This window comes from Zeus faber (genome assembly GCF_960531495.2).
Source record: "Zeus faber genome assembly, chromosome: 1".
Lineage (NCBI taxonomy): Eukaryota > Metazoa > Chordata > Actinopteri > Zeiformes > Zeidae > Zeus > Zeus faber.
The window spans coordinates 20,974,320-20,999,248 of record NC_137193.1 but is presented as its reverse complement, the minus strand read 5'-3'; the positions used below and the strand labels follow the sequence as shown (position 1 = coordinate 20,999,248).

Sequence of the window (24,929 nt, the reverse complement as noted above, 5' to 3'; positions counted from 1 at the left end):
GCCCCCTCAACCCCCGGCTGCTCGTGCTGTGTGCTCCTGCCCGCTCGGCGCGCGTTCTATTAAAAAAAAAAAAAAAAATACAAAAAAATATCTAAAACATTAAAAACGCTTAAAAAATCTTTTTTTTTTTTGTAACTCCCCCGCCCCCACCACCAAAACAACAAAAGGAAAAACAAACAACAAAAAAAAAACAACAACAAAAAAAAAAAGACCGAAACCCGGTGAAGCTGGAGGCTCGTGGAAGACCCGGACAGGAAGCCGACATATTTCCCAATCGACGCCGGCCGCCCAGCGGGGTGCTCCTCCCGTCCCGTCGCCCGGCGAACGCGGACGTTTGAGTTATTCAGCCGGCGGATTCGGGATCCGGAGCGGAGCGTCCCCTCGAACCCTCGACGCGCGCACGTCGTCACCTTCCGAATTCCGTTTCGAATATACCTGCTGCCACGGCAACGGTTACTACGGTTACTAGCGGTCCGCGCGCGTAGAAAGACTCCGCCCTGGGAATCGTCGCCCCGGCATTGTTTCCCCGGTCAGCCGGCAGCCAGCATGAACCCCAGTGCTCCCAGTTACCCCATGGCCTCCCTGTACGTGGGGGACCTGCACCAGGACGTCACGGAGGCCATGCTCTACGAGAAGTTCAGCCCCGCCGGCGCCATCCTCTCCATCCGGGTGTGTCGGGACATGATCACCCGGAGGTCCCTCGGCTACGCCTACGTGAACTTCCAGCAGCCGCCCGACGGTGAGTGCCCCCCCCCGCACGCCGGGACTAAAAAGTTGCCGTTAGCAATGGCTGTCGCCGCCGCCCCCACGTGATTGCGTCCGACATATTGTCGTTCTCCCCACGTGAACACCACCCCCCTCCCCACCCCTCCGCGTTTCGTGACGTTGTGCTGCGTTTCGTGGCACTCGGAAAATCAGGGTTTGAGCCGCTGGTGTGAGATGTATGTTTCCGTCGTACTTGTGTTCCCGGTGCCTCCCGAAAGTCACCAACGCGGATTCTAAAATCAACCCCCCACAACCCGAAACCAGTATTTGACATCGGAGGATCTTTGTTTATAAGATAAACACGTTCATTCCGAGATCCGTGGCTAAACAATTAGCACTCTGCCGTTCCTGGCGGAAGTTTATACGAGCGCTGGCCCCGTGGGGTGTGTCGTACCACGCACCACGGGGCCAGCGCTCGTGTGCGCACGTGCCTTTTTTTTCTGACGTCATAAAGCGGCCTCCTATCGCGCGGACTCGTGACGTCACACAGCAAAGTTTACTTTATACGGCGTCGCGCCGTTCAGACGCCAGTCACAAGGCGCCTCACAATGGAATATGTACAATCAAAGACGAGAACAGAACCACAAGGGGGAAACAGGAGTTACAACACAAGCACCCACCTAAAGGCCTCTCTGAACAGATGGGGTTTAATGGCTTTTTAAAGGGCTCCGCAGAGTTTAGAGACTGGGTAGAGTCATCTGGAGACTATTCCAGAGCTTAGACGCTGCCACCTGGAAAGCACAAGTCTTAAGAAATGTCCCAGGGACACTTGGGAAGACCCTGGTAGAAGGACCTGAGGGATCGGCTCGGGCTGTGTGTGGGTGCAGGCGGTCATAGACGCCACATGATGGTGCCTTCCGTGTCCTACAGCTGCATTTCTTTGCCACACTCTTTATTTTCCTACTTGGGCGTGCTCTGTGCTGCAGCACATGTAACTAACACTGTGTGACATCAGGTCTGTAATCTCTGCAGACTTGATAAGTGCCGCTCCACTGCACTTTTCCAAGTAGGATCTTGGGTTTTTCCCAGTTCCAACTTCACGGGAATGCAGCATTTGTAGCACACTTCCGGTAGCCCATTCCAAAATGCAGCACTGCACTCAGGTCAGAACGTAAACGCCAGAGCTCCACCACTGAATATAGATGTCAAATGGCTGTTAATGTGTTGTCTGCAGCTGTGCTGAGTGCCACATCTTTCATGGACCGTTTTCACAGCAGACATTTTGTCCAGCCATGGAATGGTCAATGGAAAATGACCCACGGTTAATGTAAACTTCAGTGGTGGTTGAAAACGGCGGCCTAATGCCTCTCCCCAACAAGGCCTGCGTGCGTCCCAGCGATCGCAGCACAGGTCTGCATTTGTGTCTCTGCCTTGGGTGTGGCTTGGCGTGTCGACTCAAGATTACATTTGCAGGCGCGCGACTCTCTATTATGCTTTCACGGGACAATTTGGTAGCTCCCCACAAACATTCTTTCGACTTACAAATGAGCTGTAGTCGGCTGTGTTAACAGACTTTCTGACTAAACTTGGCGTGCCATTTATGGTTAAATTACGTGTAGGTCACTATTACACAGACCCCAATACCTTTACCATTGAGAATGTCCTTACATTGAATTTTAGGTGTGTATAAATGTTCTATATTGTTTGAAGATGTTTATTTGTCACACATATACAGTACATATGAGCATACATTGTTATTGAAATTGAGATTTTTTTTTACTTGAGGAAAAACCGAACTACAAAAAGATCAATTGACCTCAGCGTTACGTTGGCAAAGTGTGTATATGCCTATGTATATGCGTTAATTTAGGGGTTTTATGCGGCGTTGGTGTTTTCTCTGTAAGCAAGCGTGAATTAAAAGTCTCTAATGGGATTTAAGACAATGTATTTTGGCCGCCCACAAATGCCAGGTTGGCTGGTAATTTAAGAAATAACACTGACTGTTGTCCGTCTCCTCTTCCAGCCGAGCGTGCACTGGACACCATGAACTTTGACGTGATCAAGGGGCGGCCGGTTCGCATCATGTGGTCCCAGCGTGACCCCTCGCTAAGGAAGAGCGGCGTGGGAAACATTTTCATCAAGAACCTTGACAAGTCTATTGACAACAAGGCCCTCTACGATACCTTCTCTGCCTTCGGAAATATCTTATCCTGCAAGGTATAGGGGCCATGGGCCAATTCTTTCCTGGCTAAAGCAATTGTTGTTCTAGGGCAAGGTGGGGAACCTTTTTACCGTTTTGGCTCAGATTAATAATTACATAAACTACTATGAACCAACATGTTCACATGTAACACTTATGTACTGATCTATCATAGCCAATTGGATCGTTTGAATACCATGAAACAAAATGATGTAACTCATTTCATCACTTTGTTTGGGGAATTGCTGTGAAATATCGTACAACATAGTATTTCAAAATGTGGGGGCGTATAGGCTGTAACGAAACACTGAGCGAAACACGAGACGGCCACTGGAGGGCTGTAATCAGCAGACGGGCCAGAGGTTCCCCCTTCCCTGGTCTGTGTCCCTTTGGTGTTGCATTTTGAATGTTTGTTGCATTTTGTATGTCATACTACACAGGTTGTCCCTCCTTGTGCTCAGTGATGGTGAGGTCAGCTACAATTCTGACAGATTTCATTTATTTAGGGTAAAAGTGCGTGAAGCGCAATGTAGTAGTTGCAACCTTATTAAAACTTGGGCACCCCTAAGCAGGCAAAGTGCTTTACATCGGGGAAAAAAGTTCAATAAACGGCATAACATGAAAATGGTTGAGATTTTAATGGATTCAGAAAAGAATTAACCATAGAAAAAGAGAAATGGGTGCACATTAGTAGCCTTTTTTAATGTAGGTGCATTGTTGCCTTTATTGAAGTAGATTGTGTCCTGCAAAATGACAATAAATATCATTTATTGATATTTATTAAGCCCTATATCAACACAATCCTGAAGAATGAATTAATGTTTTGGCATGTTATAGAATGATTTCTTGGAGACCTTTTCATGAGAAATGTTTTTATAGAGTTTTACTGCCTTGGTTTTGCATGAGTGTGAGGCTTACAGGTATATTCTGCACGCGTCTCCTCTCTTTAAGGTGGTTTGTGACGAGAATGGCTCTAAAGGCTACGGCTTTGTGCACTTTGAAACGCAAGAAGCAGCAGAACGAGCCATTGAAAAAATGAATGGCATGTTGCTCAATGACCGAAAAGTGTAAGTGTGTGCACTAACTAGTAATATAACCTTCGCCTTTGAATTGTTATGTAATAACATGTACATTGGGGCAATGTTTAACGATTGAACTTCACATTCCCTCAAACTATAAATTGAATAATTCTGTACTAGATTAATCTTTTGAAACTTTTCACTTTTGGCAGTCTGTCCCGTAATTTCACTTTAAAAATTACTATTTAAGTTAACATTGTAGTTTTTTTCTCGAGAACTTGATTCAAGTTCTTAAGCACTTTAGTGTACTGTGTACTGTAGTATAATTAGGTTTTGATAATTCAAAATGGTTTCCAAACAATTTAGATTTACATTTGGACATCTAGAAATTGTGCATATTGAAGCGAAATTGCACTCATTAATTGTCCCGTCCTATTGTAGATTTGTGGGTCGTTTCAAATCTCGCAAAGAGCGCGAGGCTGAGCTGGGCGCCCGAGCCAAGGAGTTTACAAACGTTTACATCAAGAACTTTGGTGACGACATGGACGACGAGAAGCTGAGGGAAGTCTTCAGTAAATACGGTTAGTTCCACGCAAAGGCATCTTGTAGGGACCAAAATAAACACCCTTTGCTGCATGGAGGACAATGAACCAAAATGTGTTTTACTTTTTGGAAAAATGTCTTCATGTTTTTGACAAACTCTGAGAACTGTTAGAATATAACGTTTGACCCAAGTTTTACAAAAATCTGACCGATTCCCCTTTTCCAGGCAACTCCATGAGTATTCGCGTCATGACCGACGACAGCGGGAAGTCCCGCGGCTTCGGGTTCGTCAGCTTCGCGAGGCACGAAGATGCTCAGATGGTGAGAGATGAGGGTTGTCATTCTAGTTGACTCTGCTACCGTGGCCAGGGGCATGATGTCATCTCTGGTCATGTATTATTACGGATTGGTCCTTATTTCAAGGAGGCCTCCAGCTGATGTCACTCAGCTCACTAGATTTTAGAGGGTTCAACGGGGATGTAGTTGGTTATGGAAAGTTGGAAACACCATGGTAACCATATAACTTAAAAAAGTTTGAGGTGGACGGTTTTTCTCCTTCACATTCAGATGTGTCATCGAAGAGCCGTATGGTTTTAAGTTATGAACTTTTGTGGGAACTTCAGGTATTTGTTAAAAAAAAAAAATAGAATATGGGTGAGTTATTGCAACAGGGAGTGCCACCACTAGACGATGCAAAAAATATATGCTTGAGATGACCTAATTACGGCTCTGTTCCTTAAATCCGAGGAATAATTTATGCAAGTAAATCAAGCAATGAAACACTCAAATCTGCTAATTTCCTAATTCAAAAATTAGCATCAGTGCAAACCCCGGTAAATGTGCCATATGACAGATTTTTATTTCCAGGGAATTACAAATTTCAAGCTATCATTTTATTTCTGTACTTTCTGATCTCTTTAGAGTATTATAACCACTCTTCATAATCAAAGACTTGTGGCCGTTTGAAGAATGTTGGAAGGTCTGCAGCTTTGTCAAATTCGGTGCTACCTCCTCAGTAGGTTGTACCGGCCAAAATGGCTGCCACAGTGACTGTAGTTCTTGTGCCCAATGTTCTGTCGGAGTGGACACCGGGATAAAAGTATGTTCTACAGACAAAAATATGGAAGTAAATTGACTGTTTAATTATCAAATAAAAAAAGAGAATGTCAGTACAAACCGGTAAATATGTGGAAAATAAGATCTAGTCTTATGAGAGCTGTTTCCAAAGACATTCCTCATGACCATGTCAAGGAAGGACCTGCGCCCACATTTATAGAGTGTCTCAGAGTAGGACACAGTTCCCAACTGCCCAGTAATTCTCATCTTTTGACAAATTTCAAACGTAATGTACAAATCCACCGGCCCAGACCACAACAATGGCTGGAATCTGCACACCGAGAGGCGGGTGGCCCTGCTCAGGCTTTCATGGCACAGGATGGAGCCCAAATCTGTGCAGAGAAAATAACTTTTTGGCGCAAACACCTCATTCAGGTTTGGTGGTTTTTATTGTAAACTAACAGGGTCGTTGTAAAGTTCAGTTTACAAATAAAACTAATTTTTTTATTTTTTATTTGTTATTCATGTGCGATTCCAGAGAATCTTGCAATGAGGGAGAGTAATTAGACATTATGACTCCGTTCCATAGTTTAGTAACTTCCTCTGTAATAAAACGCTGAGCCGGACACAACTTCAACCCTCCTCTCCTGTCTCCAGCCCCTTTTTGGCGCTTTTGTCTGTTTCACCGCCATGAACATCAATTCCTCCTCTGCATAAACAAGCTCCGATGCTGTTTAGTGTTCTTCGTTTACTACTTTCTGCTCCACACGGTTTTTTCCCTGTACTGCCCCATGTGGTCTCTGGGGATGCTGCAACGGACAGTGCACAGACAAGCATAACCTGCTCATAAGAGGGAAGTGACAAAGGGAGAAACCGAGCAGTGCCAAGGGCGTGTGGAACGTGAGTCAGTCAGAGAAGCTGGCATGTGTGAATGAGCTACACATGTCAGCGTGACGTCCTAAATGTTTTATTTATTTTTTCCCTTGATGGAAGCTTCATAATCAACTTTTACGTCCTACTCTGAGGTAGGAATATTCTGACTCCTAGTCAAATTTCCCGGGAGTGATTCTTAGACGTTTGATGAATAGCGGCCCTGGTCTAGTTTTGTCATTGGAACCTCACCGGTAATCCAGGTTGTTGTTTTTTTTTTCTCCCTTTAGGCAGTGGATGAGATGAATGGGAAGGAGTTTAACGGCAAGCTGATCTACGTGGGCCGCGCACAGAAAAAAATGGAGCGACAGACCGAACTCAAGCGCAAGTTTGAGCAGATGAAGCACGATCGCATGACACGCTACCAGGTCTGTTTTAACTTTTCCCGGTGGCATATCTCACCACGGTGGCACAGTAGATGAGCTAATAAGTAAAAAGAATCAATGATGTACCAGTTCTAAATGGCTGGCTGTAACGTATATTATGTCAATGTTAAGTTCTTGGTTATTTTCTGTGCTTTCTGATGTAGCGCATTAAAAAAAAAAAAAAAAAAAAAAAAAAAATGATCAATGATTCAGAATCTTAATGTCAAAGTATTATCACCGCCTTACATTTGAGAAGATTTTTGGCCCTGTTTGAAGAATGTTGGAAGGTCTGCAGCTTTGTCAAATTCGGTGCTACCTCGTCAGTAGGTTGTACCGGCCAAAATGGCTGCCACAGTGACTGTAGTTCTTGTGCCCCGTATTTTCACCGTGGATGCTGGGGACATGTGTTCTGCGGACAAAATGAACTTTAAATTGACAATTGTTGATTATCTATTTCCGTTGTTTGTCCTCCTCGTAAAATAAATATGTGTACTTGAATGTTGTCCTTGCCTCCATGTTTACTCAGGGTGTTAACCTCTATGTGAAGAATCTGGATGATGGGCTCGACGATGAGCGCCTGCGCAAAGAGTTCACGCCGTTCGGCACCATAACCAGCGCCAAGGTAGACGGCAAATCCACAACCTGGCCGTTTTAGCGTTGGCCTGTAACCTTCAACCTTTTCGGGGGTCCGGCTCGCCTTCCCTTCCTTCACGCTTTCCTCATCGGTTTTGTTTCCTCCTCAGGTGATGATGGAGGGCGGGCGCAGCAAAGGCTTCGGCTTCGTATGCTTCTCGTCTCCGGAGGAAGCCACCAAGGCGGTGACGGAGATGAACGGCCGCATCGTGGCCACCAAGCCGCTGTACGTGGCGCTGGCCCAGCGCAAAGAAGAGCGCCAGGCCCACCTGACCAACCAGTACATGCAGCGCATGGCCAGCGTGCGCAGCGTCCCAAACCCGGTCATCAACCCCTACCAGCCCGCACCTCCCTCCGGATACTTCATGGCTGCCATCCCCCAGGCCCCGAACCGCGCCGCGTACTACCCCGCCGCTGGGCAGATGGCCCAGCTCCGCCCCAGCCCGCGGTGGGCCGCACAGGGCGTTCGGCCACAACGTACGTAGCGTTACTACAGTGTCATTACGGTGTTGTAGCTTTTTGCTGCTGGAGTCCAGCTCAACGGGGCTCGTCTGTGTCCTGTCTCCAGACTTCCAGAACATCCCAGGTGCCATGCGGCAGTCGGCCCCGCGGCCTCAGAGCTTCAACACCATGCGGCCCCCCTCCCAGGTTCCCCGCATGATGTCCACCCCGCGCGTCGGTCAGTCGCCACCCCGTAGCCATATTGGGTTTTTTAAATATTACTGTTTATATACGTTTATATTTAAATTCAGTCTGTTTTACTAGCGAGTAACTCCCTCCCCCCTCCCTGCTCTCCACCACAGCTCAGACCATGGGCCCCCGGCCGGCCGCTGCCCCTCCTCTGCGGGGGGTCCCCCAGTACAAGTACGCTGCAGGGGTCAGAAATCCCCAGCAGCACATGAGCGCACAGCCCCAAGTCCCAATGCAGCAGGTATTTGTTGTTAATGTAAATCAATTTCAAATATAAGTTGTAGCTAATGCTTAACATTTTACATTACATTTTACATTTAGTCATTTATCAGACGCTTTTATCCAAAGCGACTTACAATTGTTCAAACACCGACGGACACAGCCATCAGGAGCAATTAGGAGTTAAGTGTCTTGCTCAAGGACACTACAGCATGCTAGCAGGAGGAGCCTGGGATTGAACCAGCAACCTTTAGATCACTAGACCAACAGCTCTACCGCCTGAGCTACCGTCCCCTTTCTTAAGTGGAAAGCACTCCGGCCCATACCCAGGCATACATGCTGGAAGTATCTCCACTAGATGTGTAGATATGCAGAGGACACCAAATTGGTTCAGGTTTATAACGGCTTTCTAAATTATGTTCTACATGGAGCCCACAGTTCTCTGCTGAGGACTAGTTTCTATTGTGGGAGAGTTTTATTTATGTAGAACATGAACACTCTTCTGTATTTTGACGTTTCCATCTCCCCCCAACCCCCATTGCCGCCGTCCAGCCTGCTGTACACGTGCAGGGCCAGGAGCCACTGACTGCCTCCATGCTGGCCGCCGCTCCACCACAGGAGCAGAAGCAGATGCTGGGTACGCTTTCTATCACCACACACACACACACACAACCTTAAACGTGGTAAACCTCCACCTGAGAACATCACACTCAGCTGTTTTAAAAAAAACAACAAAAAAAAAACAAAAAACATTTGAATGGCTCTTTCCCTTTGTTACAGTCATTTGCCTCTATCAACTGTATTACAAATAATTGCAATTTGGGGGAAAAAAGGGGCAGGGGGTTTGTCTGTTTTTCCATTTTTTTTATCTGTCACTATAGTGGCATGAAATATATCCTTTAATAATAATACATGTCAACTTATGAGGAAGTGCCATTAATTGGCAATTAACATTGGAACATAATTCTATAAGCCAAATTTACAATCTATTGGCTTTGGCATTTCTATCATTGGTTTAAAATTCCCCGTAAATGTATAGGTGAAAACGAAATAACTCTAATCATAATTCCGTAATGTAATAATTGACGGCTCTAGTTGCAAAATCAATGACAGTTTACCCCTGTTCACCTTTTTCCTGCCCTACAACCAGTGTAAGATGTACAAATCGGTCACTTGGGCTTTTGAGATCCATCCTACAAAATGGAACTTGATGGTGCCATCCCAGATTGGGGGCGCTGACTCTGAACCTTCTCTTTGGCTCCCTCCTCCAGGCGAACGTCTGTTCCCCCTGATCCAGAACATGCATCCCAGCCTGGCAGGAAAGATCACCGGCATGCTGCTGGAGATCGACAACTCCGAGCTCCTCCACATGCTGGAGTCTCCAGAGTCTCTCCGCTCCAAGGTCAGGCTGCACCTCAGACTGCGTTTTATCATTTCTCCAAATCAAAAATGTCGCTTTTAAAATCGTCGAGTAAATGCAGAAATGTGTCTATAGTTGATGTACAACGCTAGAAAGTAAATAGATGCACATGCAGATGCACATGCAAGATACAAAACTCAGAAGTAGCATAAAGGGAAATGGTAAATTATGAAGCCCACTTTATTTTACAATAGAGCCTCAAACTCTGCCACTTCCCCAAAATTGGCAATATAGCTCTGATAAAGAAGCATAACGAGTCAATTCCCATATTATAACAACACTTGTTTTTTTATTCATACAGGAGATGTATATACATGGTAAAATTAAAAACAGTTAAAATATTGTGGTAAAATGCTGGGTGTTTAATATTAAAGGATACATAACAATACGGCATGCGCTGCAAGCAAAATAAAAACATTTGGAAACTTGCACTCTAAATTAAAATTTGAAGAAAATTACATTAAAAGCCAAGTTGGGGGGGGGGGGTGTTTTCATCTAGCGCTTAAATTAGCTTACTGGGCTTGTAGGCACATGAACTGGGAAGTGACTGCATTTGGGTCAATTTATGGTTGACGTTTAAGTCAAATAACAAGTGTGGCCTTCATAACTATTGTATTTGTGTTGGAGAACTTGAGCGCAGATCTCAACTCTTTGTTTGTAAAGACTGACCTTGTTGGAGAAGGCACAAAGTATAAATACAGATATCGAAATAACTAGATGCCACGATTTGTTTGAAACTGTTATTACAGATATACCTTTTTGTATGTATTTATTTATTGCGAATTCCCATGTCCGTCAGTGTCATATTAAATGTTTTTTGTGCCGCAGGTGGATGAGGCGGTGGCCGTGCTTCAGGCCCACCAAGCCAAGGAAGCCGCCCAGAAGACACCGAACTCTTCTGGGGTCCCAAGCGTCTAAACCCAAGGTACTGGAGTCCCAAACCCCCGAACCAGCTGCTCTCTGGTGTTGATCGAGGGAAAGGATGGTTTAAATTAGAGCGGGACATGGGCCATGGCCCCTCTCATGTTTAGTGTCCAGATTGTTAATTTTCCTTTATTTTTTTTTTTGAGTTCATTTGAGGGCGAGGGAGAGGAGGAATACACCCGCTGTGTCACTGGTTGCATAATGTTTATTGTCTTTTTGCTTTTTGTTCACAGGAAAAGGGAACCTTGAGACTAGCTTCACCGATGGGGAGGGGGAAAACAATAAACAATGGAAAAAATGAAAATACACAAAACAAAGCAAAAATAAGTTATATAACACGGAAAAAAAATAAAAAAGCAACACTCCAGCCAGACCTAGAAGACGATGATGCTAGGTCTTGATCATTTATCAAAAAAAACAATCATAAAAATGGAAAAATTTAAAATGTCTGAGGATTGGGGGGTTTTAAAAAATTACATTGGAATTTAAAGCATTCCTTCAATGATATTTTATCCCTTTTAAAAGATTGACTGTTGGGTTGTGATGGAAGTGCAGGAATAACAGTGTTGTGCAATTAACCTTGACCTTTGCTTGCTTGAATAAAACGTTATAAAATACCTTTTCATTTTCTGTCATTTCACAAAACTGCGAATGGGAACATTATATACGTTTTCATAATAAAACGGCGGTGTCAGTCTTATCAAACTTTTCAGGACTGTAGTTTGTTAAAGCAGGACACGATTTACTTGGCCTCCCACTAAAAGAAGGGTTTAATTTTCTACTTTGAGGACTGCAAACAAAACGTGTGATGTCTTGAGAACCACAGCACGTCCCGATATGATCTCAATCTATTTTCTGACTGCCCTTATCGCAGAGGTGTCATAGCAGTACTTTTACCCTTACACCTGACTTCAGTATACTTCTATACTTTTACTCTACAATATTTCAAACCAAATGTTGGTTGTCTTGCTCTATGATGTTTGTAGCAGGTATTTACTAAACGGGTTTCCCAAGACTCTTACCCTGTAAATCTGATCATGCCAATGATGACTGGAAACTGGAACTGCAGAATATAGTCTTGATGAATGTGTCTTTGGATCCAAATACATGCTTATGACTGACAGTGTATTTATTTTATTTAGCCAAGCACTCTACCCAAGTAAGTTGGATTCATTTTACTTTTTTTTTTTTTTTTTTTTTCTGAGTAGAACTTTTTCAATTACAGCAAATGAGAAAAGTAAACGCCCAATAAATAAACACACCACCACAGGACTTGGTTCCAGGATTTAATTTTGCTTTTCGACAATTGATCTTTACAGCATCGTCAGTGCTGACAAGCACAGGAACACATTTTAGGCCATCACCGCATCCACGGCCTCTCAAAAGTCATGTTACTGCATCGAAGAGTAGGAATCAGCCCGATGTTTCTTTCAGATAGGTCTATTGAACAACTAGTGTGGTTTTTTTTTTGTTTTGTTTTTTAATTGGCAATAGCCTTGGCTTGCTCCATCAGTATGCGGATGACATCATCCATCTTGGCCTTGAAGTCTTCGACCAGCGGCCTGAGCTGCTCCTGCACGTTTGCGGTGAGGGGTGAGATCTGCTCCTGGACGTTGGCGGCCAGAGGCTGCAGCTGCTCCTGGATCTTGGTGGCCAGGGGCTCCAGCTGTGACCTTCCGTCCTCCAGGAAGGACCTGCGAGAAAGGACGGGCAAAACAGTGTTGTCAAACCTCCGTTCTGAGTCAGTAACAACTATATCACGTCTAAAAGGGAATATTCCATTTCATCCCCTATTTCTGGTTTTAATGGCCATTCAGCAGAACACTAAATGCGGTATTCGCCAATTGCAATGTTTCAACATAATGTTGGCTTCAGAGGTTTTTGTGTCTGCAAAATCAATCTGAAGAGGGGTTTTCAGTTTGATGTCTCTGTGGGTGACGCTGCAGTAAAGAAAGGTTCAAGAACCTGTATCATGATCTGGTAATAAAAGTTATATCTGGCTTGTGCCTACGGCCTGGAACTGGAATAGTAAGATAAGACCTATAGTACTAAGATAAGGCCTGGAACTGGAATTCAGAGCCACCCAAGTGCACATGAAACATTTCATGTGAATTGACATGGAGGCGGCAGATATTTGTCACTCACTGAGCCTGGGTTGCCAGTTCCTGGTTCCGCAGGGTATCAGTGAGCTCCTGTGCAGTGGCCATCATCTTGTTCTTCATGTCCTCGAAGAAATTGGTCATCTTCTCCAGCTCGGTCACCTCGGCGGCGAGGCTTCCTGGAAAGAAAGGTTCACGTTAGTTTTCCAACGTTTTGTTATTATTTATAAAAAATAAGTACAAATAATCAAGTGTAGAGGTTGTCATACCCTGAGCGAGAGCGAGCACGACGAAGGCTGCGATGAGAGAGTACTTCATGGCTGCCAAGGAAAGACAGGTTTTCATTACTATCTATGACCTTTGAATACAAAGTGTGATGTACTTCTGAACATTTCAAACTCCTACTTTGCTAAAATGTACATGCACCAAAATACATATCTATCAGGGTAAAGGGTAAAAAAACAGGGTAATTAAAACTCCAGTTATCCATGCTGTCATTTCATTTCTAAGGCAGTGTATATCGGGGACTATTACATTTAGTAAATGAATGCCCAAGAAATTGCACACACTTTATCACACAATTGCCCCCTGGAACCCTGAGCCTGTGATGGAGTGATAAGATAGATGACTGTTTTTCCAGACATGCTGATTAATTCATACACATTATATGGATAATGAGATCATTGAAAACAACACCATTATCACTTGTCTTTCAAGGTCTCCAATTCAGGGGGGGGGGGGGGGTGGGGGTGGTATATTTAATATTTGGTGAAAATAAGACCGGTTAGAGCCAATTTACTGAAACACAATATTACAATACTGAACAAATATTGCCAGTTAGATGTGTTTGATCAAGCTGTTCTATAGATATTTACACCAGAGAATTAACGTTTTAGTGTCAAACAATGAACAAACAAAATAATATACCAAAGAATATCACAAAAATATATACCAGTCAATAGAAATATACTGACTTCTGTCAACACCGACAACAAAAAAGAATGCAGTACAAACAAGTGTCTCACCTGTCTTGTTGGTTGGTTTGGACCGGGTGGTGCTGAGCTGTGGGACTCTGTGGGTTCTTATAGCTCACGGGGGGGAGACCTGGCCTCACTGCAGCCTGCATCCCATTGGACAAGGGGGACGGTTGCGTCACATCACACTGGTTGTTTATGCCTCACAGAGTGACACACGGCTTGACCCTTGCTGCTGCGTGTGCCACCTGGGCAAACTCTCCAACGCAAAGTCCAACGGTCCCTCGGAGACTGCTGACGACTCCCAAGTCAGTGGATCTTATCGGGGGCCGCGATTAAATAAAGCATTTAAAGCCTCGCTGACAGCGTCGCCGGGATGTCAATGACTGCGACGCTGAGCAAACGCCGGAGAACGGCAGGTGACGGGCCTATAGATATCTGATAAGTGGATGAATCACACCACATGACTCATGGGTGATGTTTTGATCCAGTGATGCTGGAGGGACAAAGGGAAAAGAAGGTTTAAGGCGCCTTAAAGAAATGTCAGCCTTTTCCAAAGCAGAGTTTGAACAACACAAAACTGTCCTTTCTGGTCAATTTCCAAACAAATGAAGTTCCAGCTCAGTCAAGTCTGTAATTTGTGGTTTTAAGAGAGTCATGGGACCAGACTTGAGACACAGAAAAGACAATGTAACGGGAGGTTTTGTACTTCTGCTGATTACCGATGGAGGCTGCCGAGGGCTTTTACTTTGAACAGGGCGGAACAGAAAGGGGGCGAGGGGGGAAAGAATCTATCAAAGCTTGGCTCCCCTTGGACCTTCTTGCTTTGGCTTGTTTAGATCCTTTAGAGACATATAAGGAAGGACCGACCGACACATTCGATGTTAAACCATTTCATTGGCGTGCGGGAAGGCCCCTGAACAGTGGAAATAAATCAACGCACTGGAGGTTAACGGGCCTGCGTGCAGGGGGAATTTCACTGGAAGGGCTCAAAGCATCAGTGTCACCGTGGAATGTTTGTGGTAACGCCGCAGTTTAATTCGCTGCAGCCGAGGAGCTTGTTCCGAGGAGGACTTCTGGGGCAAACTTCTCAGCAAAAAAAAAAAAAAAGCTTTTAAAGCTGAAAATCCCACCAGAGGAGGAAAGAAGTTCATTTAACTTTGCTTCCAATGGGAGGTCTGTGTGTACCCACATGTCACACTTCTGTGTGTTTGGATGAATTAATCATTTATTATAGGCAGCAGGGGTAAACAAAATAACACAACTTAAGAGCCACACACAGTGTACAACAAAAACCAGCACTATGTGTGTGTGTGTGTGTGTGTGTGTGTGTGTGTGTGTGTGTGTGTGTGTGAAAGAGAGGCGGACGGGTGGATAGATTCACACTGACTCTAAGATTGTATTGAGATGACAAAGTGAAGTAACAGATAGGAATTGCGTTGGCTTGTGATCTTTGGACTACATCTGCCCACATCATAAGACGAGGCCGCGGCCCCCTGGGGGCCCTCGGAGGAACCGCAGGGTTTTTTGCAGCGTTTCTCTTAAATGTGTTTTCGGTGAAGAAATGAAATACGCTGAGGTATCTGAATCTGTGCTTTTTGGCGAAAAAAGTTTGGAAAAATCTGTCAAATAATAAAACATTTCTTTAACTACTTCTTAATATTTGCTGTAGATATATGCTCTTATTTTGTTTGTGCTGTGTTCTTTTGGTTTACCCCTGCTGCCTTTAATAAATGATTAATCCCTCCAAACACACAGAAGTGTTACATGTCGTGGCAATTATATATATATATATATATATATATATATATATATATATATATATATACACACATAAAAAATATGTTTTGGGGACTTTTTGTCTGCCTTCCACGACCAAAAATGGAGACCCCTGTCATAAGAAACTTATTCCTTCGATTATTTTTTGTTGTTTAGGAGGCTTGGGTCTCTCCACATGTTTACAATCAGTAGACAAACATGTCCCGGCGAAAATAAGAACGTTTTGGATCGTTTTTGATCGTTTTGGATCGTTATGGAACGGGGGAGGGGGGGGAGTCGCGCCCTCTATCTGCCGCATCGCCGGATGAAGGTGTAGGGTTTCTGGGACCGCGGAGCGCCGTCCCCCCGCCTCTCCCACCGCCCGGTCCAAGAGGAGGTCCGTCCCGAAGAAAGCACCGTCCCGGAGGTTTCTGATGAAATACCCTTTGTTTTCCTAGAAGCTCTCTGGGATCCTAAACAACTGTTATTCCGTTTCTGGTCCGCGAGCTCTCCTTCTCGGCTGGATCCCCGCCCTGCAGACGCCGCGTCGGGACAATGGAGTCCATGGACAGTGTCCGCCCTCCGAGGCTGCAGCCCGGGATCGGCATCGGCTTCGGCTTCGGGTACGGGAGCGGATCGACGACGGGGACCCTGCGCTCCTCTCTGCGGCCCGGGGTGACGGCGGCGCCCCTGGCTCCGCTGCTGCCTCCCCCGGCCTCCCTGTGCTCCACCTCGGGGCCCCCTCCGCCGCCGCCGCCGCTCCAGCTCCACAGCCTGTACGGAACCCTGGGGGGCGGCATGGGGCCCGGGGCCGCCGGGTTGGGGGGCTGCAGCCCGGGGAACCCCGCGGTCCTCAAGGAGGCAGTGGAAGCGGTGGTCCGGAGCTTTGCCAAACACACACAGGGCTATGGCAGAGGTATTACAGGACATCTTGTATTTATTTATTTTGGTGCAAAGTTATGTAGGATAGTGCATGTCGTGGAATTCTGAGGGCGGGGCGGTGGGGGTGGGGGTCCCATGTAGAGGACCCAACCCACAGCTCTCACAATAATAACAAGTTATTATAACATTTCTGTGTAGTCTAATAATCTAAGCCGGTTAGGTTCTCAACGTTAGGTCCGGGGTCCCTTCCAGTGGGTCCTTCAAGAGACACTAGAGGGTCCCCAGCAAAAGGATTCACAGTTACTTCACCATTATTTCAAGGTATTAGAGAAATAATGCAACGGTGACTTTTTTGGATCGTAGTTATGCTCTTGTCTCTGAAACGGCAGTATAGACAGGTACGGACGTTTGTGACAAGATCATGTCTAACAATAAAAATCTTCTCAGATTGGGGTCCCAAGGACAAAATCTTACCAAATGGGATGCCACTAGATATGAAAAAGGTGGTCATTACTAGTCTACCACCAAGCTACCATCTAAGATACTAACTACTATTTAACCTACTATAAATAATAGACTGGGTAACGCGGTGCCATGAACAGGCTTAAAAGCTGAATTGGAAGATGTAACCCTGCCACGGAGCTTAATGGAGTGTCCTCACTAATAGGATTTATCAGACCACTTTGCTTTGATTAACAGCCTTCTCCATTCTCCTTGCATTTAGAAGCAGCAGCACTGGAATTTACCAGTTTCGGGCAGAGTTGTCCTATATTTTCTTCCTCATTATTTCTTCATATTTTCTTCACAGGCCAGTCTATCTTCCCCGAAAATTCACTCTTTAAAATTTCCTGCAAAAAAAATTACGACACCAACATTTACGCACATGGAGTAAGGTTGCCCGATGGATCCTTTTTGTAATTTTTTCTTAGTTCTGACACGGATTATCTTCCGCTGACCCCTTTCCCTCTGAATTATTTTAGAGCCAGAACGGGGGCTTCCACTCTCTTTAAATAGAAACCTTAGCCTTTTAGGTAAAAAAAAAAAAAAGGACTGTATTATGGCTGATAGAGCAGCGTTTACAATCATTTCCTCTGTCCTCCAGTTAACGTGGTGGAAGCGCTGCAGGAGTTCTGGCAGATGAAGCAGACCAGAGGGGCGGACCTCCGAAACGGCGCCCTGGTGGTCTATGAGATGGTCCCTTCCAACAACCCTCCGTACGTGTGCTACGTCAGTCTTCCAGGAGGCAGCTGCTTCGGGAGCTTCCAGGTAAAAAAATGGGATTTGTGCATTTGTAAGTGTTATCATTGTTCTACCGTTGCCATCCGAGAGTGGGGAAAATGTCCATCTCCCCTCTGTTGAACTCGGTTTTCCAAAGGAATATATTTACCAATGAAACTGACAAAAAACGTATTGCATTAATATAACATTAAAGATGTGCTTAATATAATTGAACATTCTATAATCAGAATATATTTGGTTTGTATGTCTTCAATCCATAAGCTAATTGGTACGCTCTTCATCTTTGACAGTTCTGTCCGACCAAGGCCGAGGCGAGACGTAGCGCTGCCAAGATCGCTTTGATGAACTCCGTTTTTAACGAACACCCGTCTCGTCGCATCACGGACGACTTCATCGAGAAAAGTGTGTGTGAAGCCCTGGCCTCTTTTAATGTGAGTCTCTGCAAAAATGTTGACTTCAGCAGTCACTCTCCACCCCGTTTGATGGTTATTCATGTAAATCTGGGCGTGGGTGATGTTGACACTTCAAGTTATCACTCATAGACATTATCACAAATTTTTCCATACTTTTTGGATGCAAATGTCATACGTCCAGATTCACTCATTCCACATCGCCTACCCATGTTGTCACAAATAGTCAAGTCAAGTTTATTTATGTAGCCCTTAATCACAAGACAGTCTCAAAGGGCTTTAAAAACCCACATTTCACATGGAAATCAACAGCGTCCCCTCGTCTGAACCCTCACCCGGGCAAAGAAAACCTCCCAGAGAACCCTTTGAGGGACAAAAAGAAAAAACTTTGAGAAGGGACCACGGATGAATCTTCCAGGATGACCAGGCTGCAGTAGATGCCAAGTGGGCCACGTCAATATAATATGACAAATCATAGGTTATTGTATTTCTATACTATGCAATGTTAAAGCTTAACAGTATGAAAGTCTAACTGCTGCTCCAGGGAAGTGGTCCTCATCAGGTCCGATCCAGGTTGGTCAGCAGTATCCTCCTCATATGGAAAGGATCACGCAGGTCTCCCCCTGGCTCCATGACCACTGCAACAGCCTCCCTACGCTCGCAGCAGACTGACCCCCTCTCCCCTCTTACCACCTGGGCGAGATGGAGGTAGAGCTTGGTCCATAAGTAGCTCATAGATATTTGGAATAATCCTGCCATTTTACCAGCGCTAAGGGGTGAAGGCAGGGTGATAGGCAAGTTAACAGGACGGCTGTGGTTAACCAAATGCGAGACTGTAAAAATGAGTCTTATGTGTGATTTAAACATTTCTACAGACATAGCAGCTATGACTTCCACGATTTCCAGCCCGCAGACTTATTTTTTAGTCTCGGAATCACTAAAAGACCAGCATGTTGTGAGCGTGAGGCTCGAGATGGTACATAAGGTACCACTAAGTAAGTTAGGAAGGTGCTACAGTAGGCCGTGTAGTATTTCCTAGGTAGGTAACAAGACCTTAAGGTCACATCTGAGGCAAACCGGGAGCCAGTGCCAGGTGGCAGTATAAGGACAATATGACCAAACCTTCAAGTCCTGGTCAAGATTCTTGCTGCAGCATTTTGTACTATCTGGAGCCTTACAATACACATTACAATAATCTAAGCGGGATGATACAAATGCATGGACTATGGTCTCCGCATCACCCGTGGATTGAGTGGGTGGTATCTCAGCAATATTGTGAAGATGGAAAAAAAATGCAGTTTCTGTAATGTTCTTAATATGCATTTGAAAATACAGAGTGGGGTCAAATTTAACTGCTATTTCTTTTTTTTGCTGAGTTACTTTGGGTAATAATACAGCTATCAAAGTTCAGTGTGGTATCTGTAAAAGGGTGCTTATGTCTGGCAGGACCAATAACCAGCATCTCAGTTTTCTCAGAGTTGAGAAGCAAGAAATTACAAGTCATCCGCTGTTTAATTTCAGTAAGACACACCTCTAGAGTATGACAATTGCACGGGTTAGTTAGTTTTAAGCGCATGTATAGGTTGGGTATCATCAGCATAACAGTGAAATCTAATTTCATATTTGAGTATGATGTCTCCCAAGTAGCAAAATATAGATACTAAACAACAAAGGGCCAAGTACAGGTCCCTGCGGGACCCCACAAGTAGTATTACAATACTCATGGATTATATTGTCATGAATTACACGGTGTGTCCTCTCTAAACGATACGATCTAAACCAGGAAAGTGCCAAACCTCTCACGCCAATGCACGTGTCAAGGTGATCTTGAAGTAGGTTATGATCAACAGTATCAAAAGCAACGCTGAGGTCGAGTAATAGTACTACTGATGAGGTGTCGGTGTCCAATAATAAAGTATAATAGAGTATACATGTAATAAAGGAATCATTAACCACTTAAGTTAGGGCCGTCTCAGTGGAGTTGGGTGCACTGAATCCGGACCCAAACATTTCAAATAGGCCACTAGAGGACATGTGATCAGTAATCTGTTGTACTACGATTTTTTTCCAGACTTGTGGAGATGAAGGGGAGATTTGAGACTGGCCTATCGTTGCTAAGACTCAGGGTCGAGGTTGGGTTTTTAAAGTAAGGGTCTAATCATGGCTGTCTTAATAGTGCCAAAGGAGAGAGATGAGTTAATAATGTTAAGAATAGGGGGTCCGAGAATTGGAAACAGCTCTTAAATGGGTTTTCCAGGGAGTCTTGTAAGCATGATGTCTGTTTTTCTGCACTGACCAACTGTGATAAGAGTTACAAGAGATTCTGCATCAAGGTGTGAGAGGTGATCTATACCATCTGCCTTAGTGCCTGTTCCTGTCTCACTATTGGCTGGATTTGATTGAGGCTGAGTGCCTTTAATCTCTTCTCTAATAAGGTCAAATAATTAATTGTTTTGTTGTCTTCCACAGGGAAACAGAGAGGAGGCTGACAATCCCAGCACAGGAATTGGGGCGTTTCGTTTCATGCTGGAGTCCAATAAAGGAAAATCCATGTTGGAGTTTCAGGTGCATAAAATATGCTTTTTCTATAATTGTGTTCAGTGTTAAATAGTATCTGGACAGTAGGTATTTGCAAGAAAACAGTTATTTTAGGCTCCTATGCAATAATTCCTAGTGCTGTTTGACCTTGAGGCGAAATATAATATAATACATGTAATGGAGCAAAGATAGTCTTTGTTTTAATCAAATAATAAAAAAAAAATCAAAAACAACTTTTTTGTGTGTGTTTTGCTTGGTTACAAACTGTTAAAGTTTTCTGAGCTGATATTGAAAATTTACCGAAGAGACAGCATGTTGTGCGTGATCATTTAAAGTGTTTTTTTTTTTTTTTGTTGTTCTTTTTCAAACCCGGCTTGCTGTTTCTGTTCAAGGAGCTGATGACAGTGTTCCAGCTCCTGCATTGGAATGGAAGCCTGAAGGCCATGAGGGAGAGACAGTGCTCCAGACAGGTAATGGGTTTCAAAGCTGAGAACAGCACTATGCAAAACATTATTACACAACCGGCCACAACATTAAAATCACCACTAATAACCACTAATATTGTGTAGCCCCCCCCCCTGCTCTGACCCAGTCATCTAGCCATCACAATTTGTCCCTTGTCAAAGTCGCTCAGATCCTTATGTTTGACCATTTTTCCTGCTTCCAACACATCAACTTCAACAACTGACTGTTCACTTGCTGCCTGATATATATCCCACCCCTTGACAGGTGCCATTGTGACTAGATGAGCGATGTTATTCACTTCACCTGTCAGTGGTTTTAATGTTGTGGCTGATCAGTGTATATCGCAGCGCGATTCAAGCCACCATCTTCCTTCCTCCTATAGGAGGTTCTGGCTCATTACTCACACCGGGCTCTCGATGACGACATGCGCACCCAAATGGCGGCCGACTGGGTGAACCGGGAGCAGGGAGTGGCAGGAACCATCGCCCAGGAGCTGGCCTCCACGGAGCGGGCACTGGAGGAGGCGCGTCTGGCCGGCAGGGAGCTGCGCTTCCACAAGGAGAAGAAAGACATCATGATGCTGGCCGTGGGGCAACTCAATGCCGCCAACACGGCCACGCTGCCCTCGCACTAAAGCAGCTCATCTCCACGGACATAAACCCTCAGACTCCAGAGGACTCCTGTGTGTGGACGCTGCATAGAGGTAATGGTCTGTGATCCATCCCCAGACTTTATGCATCGCAGCTTGTGCGGGGATGCGTCAATAACAGTTTGCGCAGTTCCCCTGGGAAACCAGATTTGTGCCATTGGCAACCATCTTGCGGTCTGGTTGCCCCATCGACAACCACTTTTCATACTATTAAAAACAGTAATAAGCGTGGTATACCTCTGAATGTTTATTAAATTTCAGCCAAGGAAATTTTGCTTTCCTGGCGCATTGATTTACTCAGTCAAACATGGTATATATAATTATATGGGATTATTATCGCTCGGTTATTAAATGATTACAATTTGGCAATTCTGTCAGTCTTGGCAACCAACAGTTGATGCATGGTTGCCAACTTGGCATCCACTTCTAAAAGTTGGTTTTGGCCCTGTAGTATGTTAAGAGGAGCAGATACTTAGCCTTGTTTTATACACATCTATAGTGGCTGATCAGCTTCCACCACTATAGCCATGACCTTTCTGTGCCTAGTGACGAGCGGACGGTAGCCGGACATTTTGTGCTTTGTTTGTGATTGACTTGTTGTAGCCACTGACTTGAGTTTACACAATTTATGCCATTTCAATTTTTTTTTATGTTTACAATTCTCAATGCAAAAAGTGTGTATCGCTTCCCATCTATTAGTGAATGTACCGGGCCTATAGTGCTGTGACCCTCCAAGAAACAAAAAAAGGAAAAACAAAAAAAAGAAAGAAAGACCACCAAGGAAGGAAAGAAACCCTTTGAAATTGGACCAATACATTCCTCTGTACGTGCTGAGTGTATTTTCTTGCCGTTTCTCTTGGCACATACAGCAGCACAAAATATTGGCTTGGCTGTCATACAAAACCTCAGGAATCTAAAAGCAAATCAGACATCATTTTCGAAGAGGTTCTGAGAACGACTTCAGCCCCCATTATGTGTTTGGTGGTGATTGGACATTTGGAATGTACATTTGAACTAATAGGCCTTTAAAGCGACGTTCCTCTACCTTACCAGTGTTGCTCCCTTGAGGGGAGGCTGTTTTTATAGTATTCTGATGACCGTCGTGCTCCCATTCACCAGAACTGCTACGGCTGAATTGAGAAATGTCTCATGGGAACAATCCAGCGACCGCTTGCACGGTTATTTGGACGGTGATTGTGTTATTTCCACCTGTGGTTTGGTTTTTAGAGAAATTGGAGGTCGATGTTGTCATCGCTAGCAGTAATCGTTAAATTAGAGTTTCTTGGAAAAAGATGATAAAATAATTTATCATCTCGTCTTGTAAGAAACATTGTGCTACATACCGAAGGACCTTATTTTTCACTTATTTATATACGATGTCCTAACAAAGTTTCTGAATCTAGATTGTATTTTACTACAGTATTCTGCAAAATATGAAGGAATTTTGACTTTGGCTTCCATTTGATGAAAACCTAAGCCTTGTTTAAAACAGGAAAACAGGAAGGAGGAAGGCACATTGTCTTTCTAAGCGGCTGCTGCAATATACACTAAGGTCATCTGCGGTATCTTATTTCCCCAAAACGATAACGATAGTGACACATTAAAAATAAAGGAATACAGTGGTAAGTCATGATGTCTGACCACTTTAAAGTTGTTTTTAATTTCAGATAGTTTCCCTGCTCTCCAGTTACAATCAGTGATGGCGATGGATGCAACATCCAAAATGATTGTGGATATATTAAACCCACATTAATATGTGACAGTTACAATATCTAATAAAAGTCATCTATATGTATAACGTTACTTTTTACAGAGAACTGACTTTCAACACACTGTGATCTCAGCTGGCAGTGAGGCATGAAGCGAGAGATCTTGTGTTGTTTTTGCAATGTGCTCCTCATTTTTAAAGTTTCATATTTGATATAATACAGTTTTGAAGTCCATTCGAGGTCTTGTTATGAATACTTTTGATACTGCGATTGCCACCATTTGGTAGGATTGTCCAGTTTTTTTCTCCATAAAAAAAACATTGTGATAGCTTATATAAAATCTTATATTTTTCCAGTTACTGTGTTTTATAAAGGACCTTTTGCTTTAATCGTTTGGCTTTAATGCATGTGCTCATGACACATTTTATACGTTTTGTAAAGTGTTTTTTTTGTTTTTTTTTATTAAAAATGTTTCATAAGGCCCTTTTCGTATGTGTTTTGTATGACCGATATTCAGCATTTTTATTCCATCTTTTTACATTAAGTAGGTTACTTTAATAAATCAGCGTATACCAAAGCTTATTCAGTCGTTGTGGTTTTTTTTGTCTATATTGTGCATTTTTTTTTTTTTTTGTTTGTTTTTGTGACCAGGGGTATATTTCAAGTCAATGTTATTTGGACATAACAAATAATAATAATAGTCGTCCAAAGTATGGCAGAAGTTCTGGAACATGGATAACACACACACACACACACACACACACACACACACACACACACACACACACACACACACACACACACACACACACACACACACACACACACACACACCACAACCATGGATATTGTTGATTTCCTCATAGACAGCACATACAAGTTGTATAGTACTGCCATCTACTGGCTAAGAACAAGATTCGTGATGAAACGTAGATCAAGACTCAAGGTTCAAGAGGTTTATTACGTCATATATATACACACACGCTCATACGTATATGCAGTGAAATGTCATTGTCAACGCACCCGGAGATGACATTGTGTGTGTAACGTGACACATGTCATCTCTTGAGCTTGAACTTGAACGAATAGTCCTAATTGTCTGCGTTGTATGACATATACGTTTAACTCATTCTAAATGATACTTAACTTTTTGGGGGGGGGGCTACCACAACGACATTCTTTTTTAAAAATTGTTTTTCGGAAATGTCTTGACCCCCCCCCCCCGGGACACACGTCACGTTTCGTGACGAGGGCACCGATGTCACCACGCCTCCAGGCTCCCGAAACGTCGGTTGCGCCATTTTTATTGCCTGTTTTCTCCTGCTTGAGCAGAAGTTGAGAACCTAGAGCAACGCGAGTGCCCGGGGTCGGTTGCGTCCCAATCGGGCCGTCTGGGAGTAGTGGCCATTTTCCTTAGTTTTCTAGTAAAGCGCCCCCGCCCCCCCCCCACCCCCACCCCAAGGCCAAACTGACGCAATAAGCGGCAGCAGCTTCGCTAGAGG

The 24,929-nt window shown here is 44.2% G+C and overlaps 3 protein-coding genes across 3 annotated transcripts; 2 read left to right on the top strand and 1 right to left on the bottom strand.

Annotated features, from left to right (window-relative positions):
• The first annotated feature begins 8 nt into the window (after positions 1–8).
• LOC307232987 (polyadenylate-binding protein 1A-like) lies at positions 9–11,319 on the top strand. Its single transcript, XM_080004201.1, has 14 exons — positions 9–739; positions 2,729–2,922; positions 3,857–3,972; positions 4,366–4,505; positions 4,694–4,788; positions 6,684–6,821; positions 7,345–7,440; positions 7,562–7,928; positions 8,020–8,130; positions 8,255–8,382; positions 8,913–8,997; positions 9,632–9,762; positions 10,609–10,705; positions 10,938–11,319. Exons 1-13 carry the CDS (start codon positions 547–549, stop codon positions 10,696–10,698), a joined length of 1,884 nt encoding a protein of 627 aa, XP_079860327.1. The 5' UTR covers positions 9–546; the 3' UTR covers positions 10,699–10,705; positions 10,938–11,319.
• A 789-nt stretch (positions 11,320–12,108) lies between these two features.
• LOC307229494 (type-4 ice-structuring protein-like) lies at positions 12,109–13,121 on the bottom strand (the record flags this gene model as incomplete). The annotated part of the gene is made up of 3 exons (XM_079999492.1): positions 12,109–12,398; positions 12,850–12,982; positions 13,073–13,121. 3 exons carry the CDS (start codon positions 13,119–13,121, stop codon positions 12,185–12,187), a joined length of 396 nt encoding a protein of 131 aa, XP_079855618.1. The 3' UTR covers positions 12,109–12,184.
• Positions 13,122–15,925: 2,804 nt separating this feature from the next.
• lix1l (limb and CNS expressed 1 like) lies at positions 15,926–22,511 on the top strand. The gene is made up of 6 exons (XM_080008246.1): positions 15,926–16,451; positions 17,520–17,683; positions 17,947–18,087; positions 20,536–20,631; positions 20,997–21,074; positions 21,452–22,511. The coding sequence occupies exons 1-6, from the start codon at positions 16,091–16,093 to the stop codon at positions 21,701–21,703; spliced, it is 1,092 nt and encodes a 363-aa protein (XP_079864372.1). The 5' UTR covers positions 15,926–16,090; the 3' UTR covers positions 21,704–22,511.
• Positions 22,512–24,929: the final 2,418 nt, after the last annotated feature.

Excerpts from the sequence above, each read along its gene's own strand:
- LOC307232987 (XM_080004201.1), top strand. The coding sequence starts at position 547 with ATGAACCCCAGTGCTCCCAGTTACCCCATGGCCTCCCTGTACGTGGGG. Across the intron at positions 2,923-3,856 it reads GAAATATCTTATCCTGCAAG|GTGGTTTGTGACGAGAATGG; the intron begins GTATAGGGGCCA and ends CCTCTCTTTAAG. Across the intron at positions 4,506-4,693 it reads GGAAGTCTTCAGTAAATACG|GCAACTCCATGAGTATTCGC; the intron begins GTTAGTTCCACG and ends CCCCTTTTCCAG.
- lix1l (XM_080008246.1), top strand. The coding sequence starts at position 16,091 with ATGGAGTCCATGGACAGTGTCCGCCCTCCGAGGCTGCAGCCCGGGATC. Across the intron at positions 16,452-17,519 it reads CACACAGGGCTATGGCAGAG|TTAACGTGGTGGAAGCGCTG; the intron begins GTATTACAGGAC and ends TCTGTCCTCCAG. Across the intron at positions 20,632-20,996 it reads AATCCATGTTGGAGTTTCAG|GAGCTGATGACAGTGTTCCA; the intron begins GTGCATAAAATA and ends TTTCTGTTCAAG.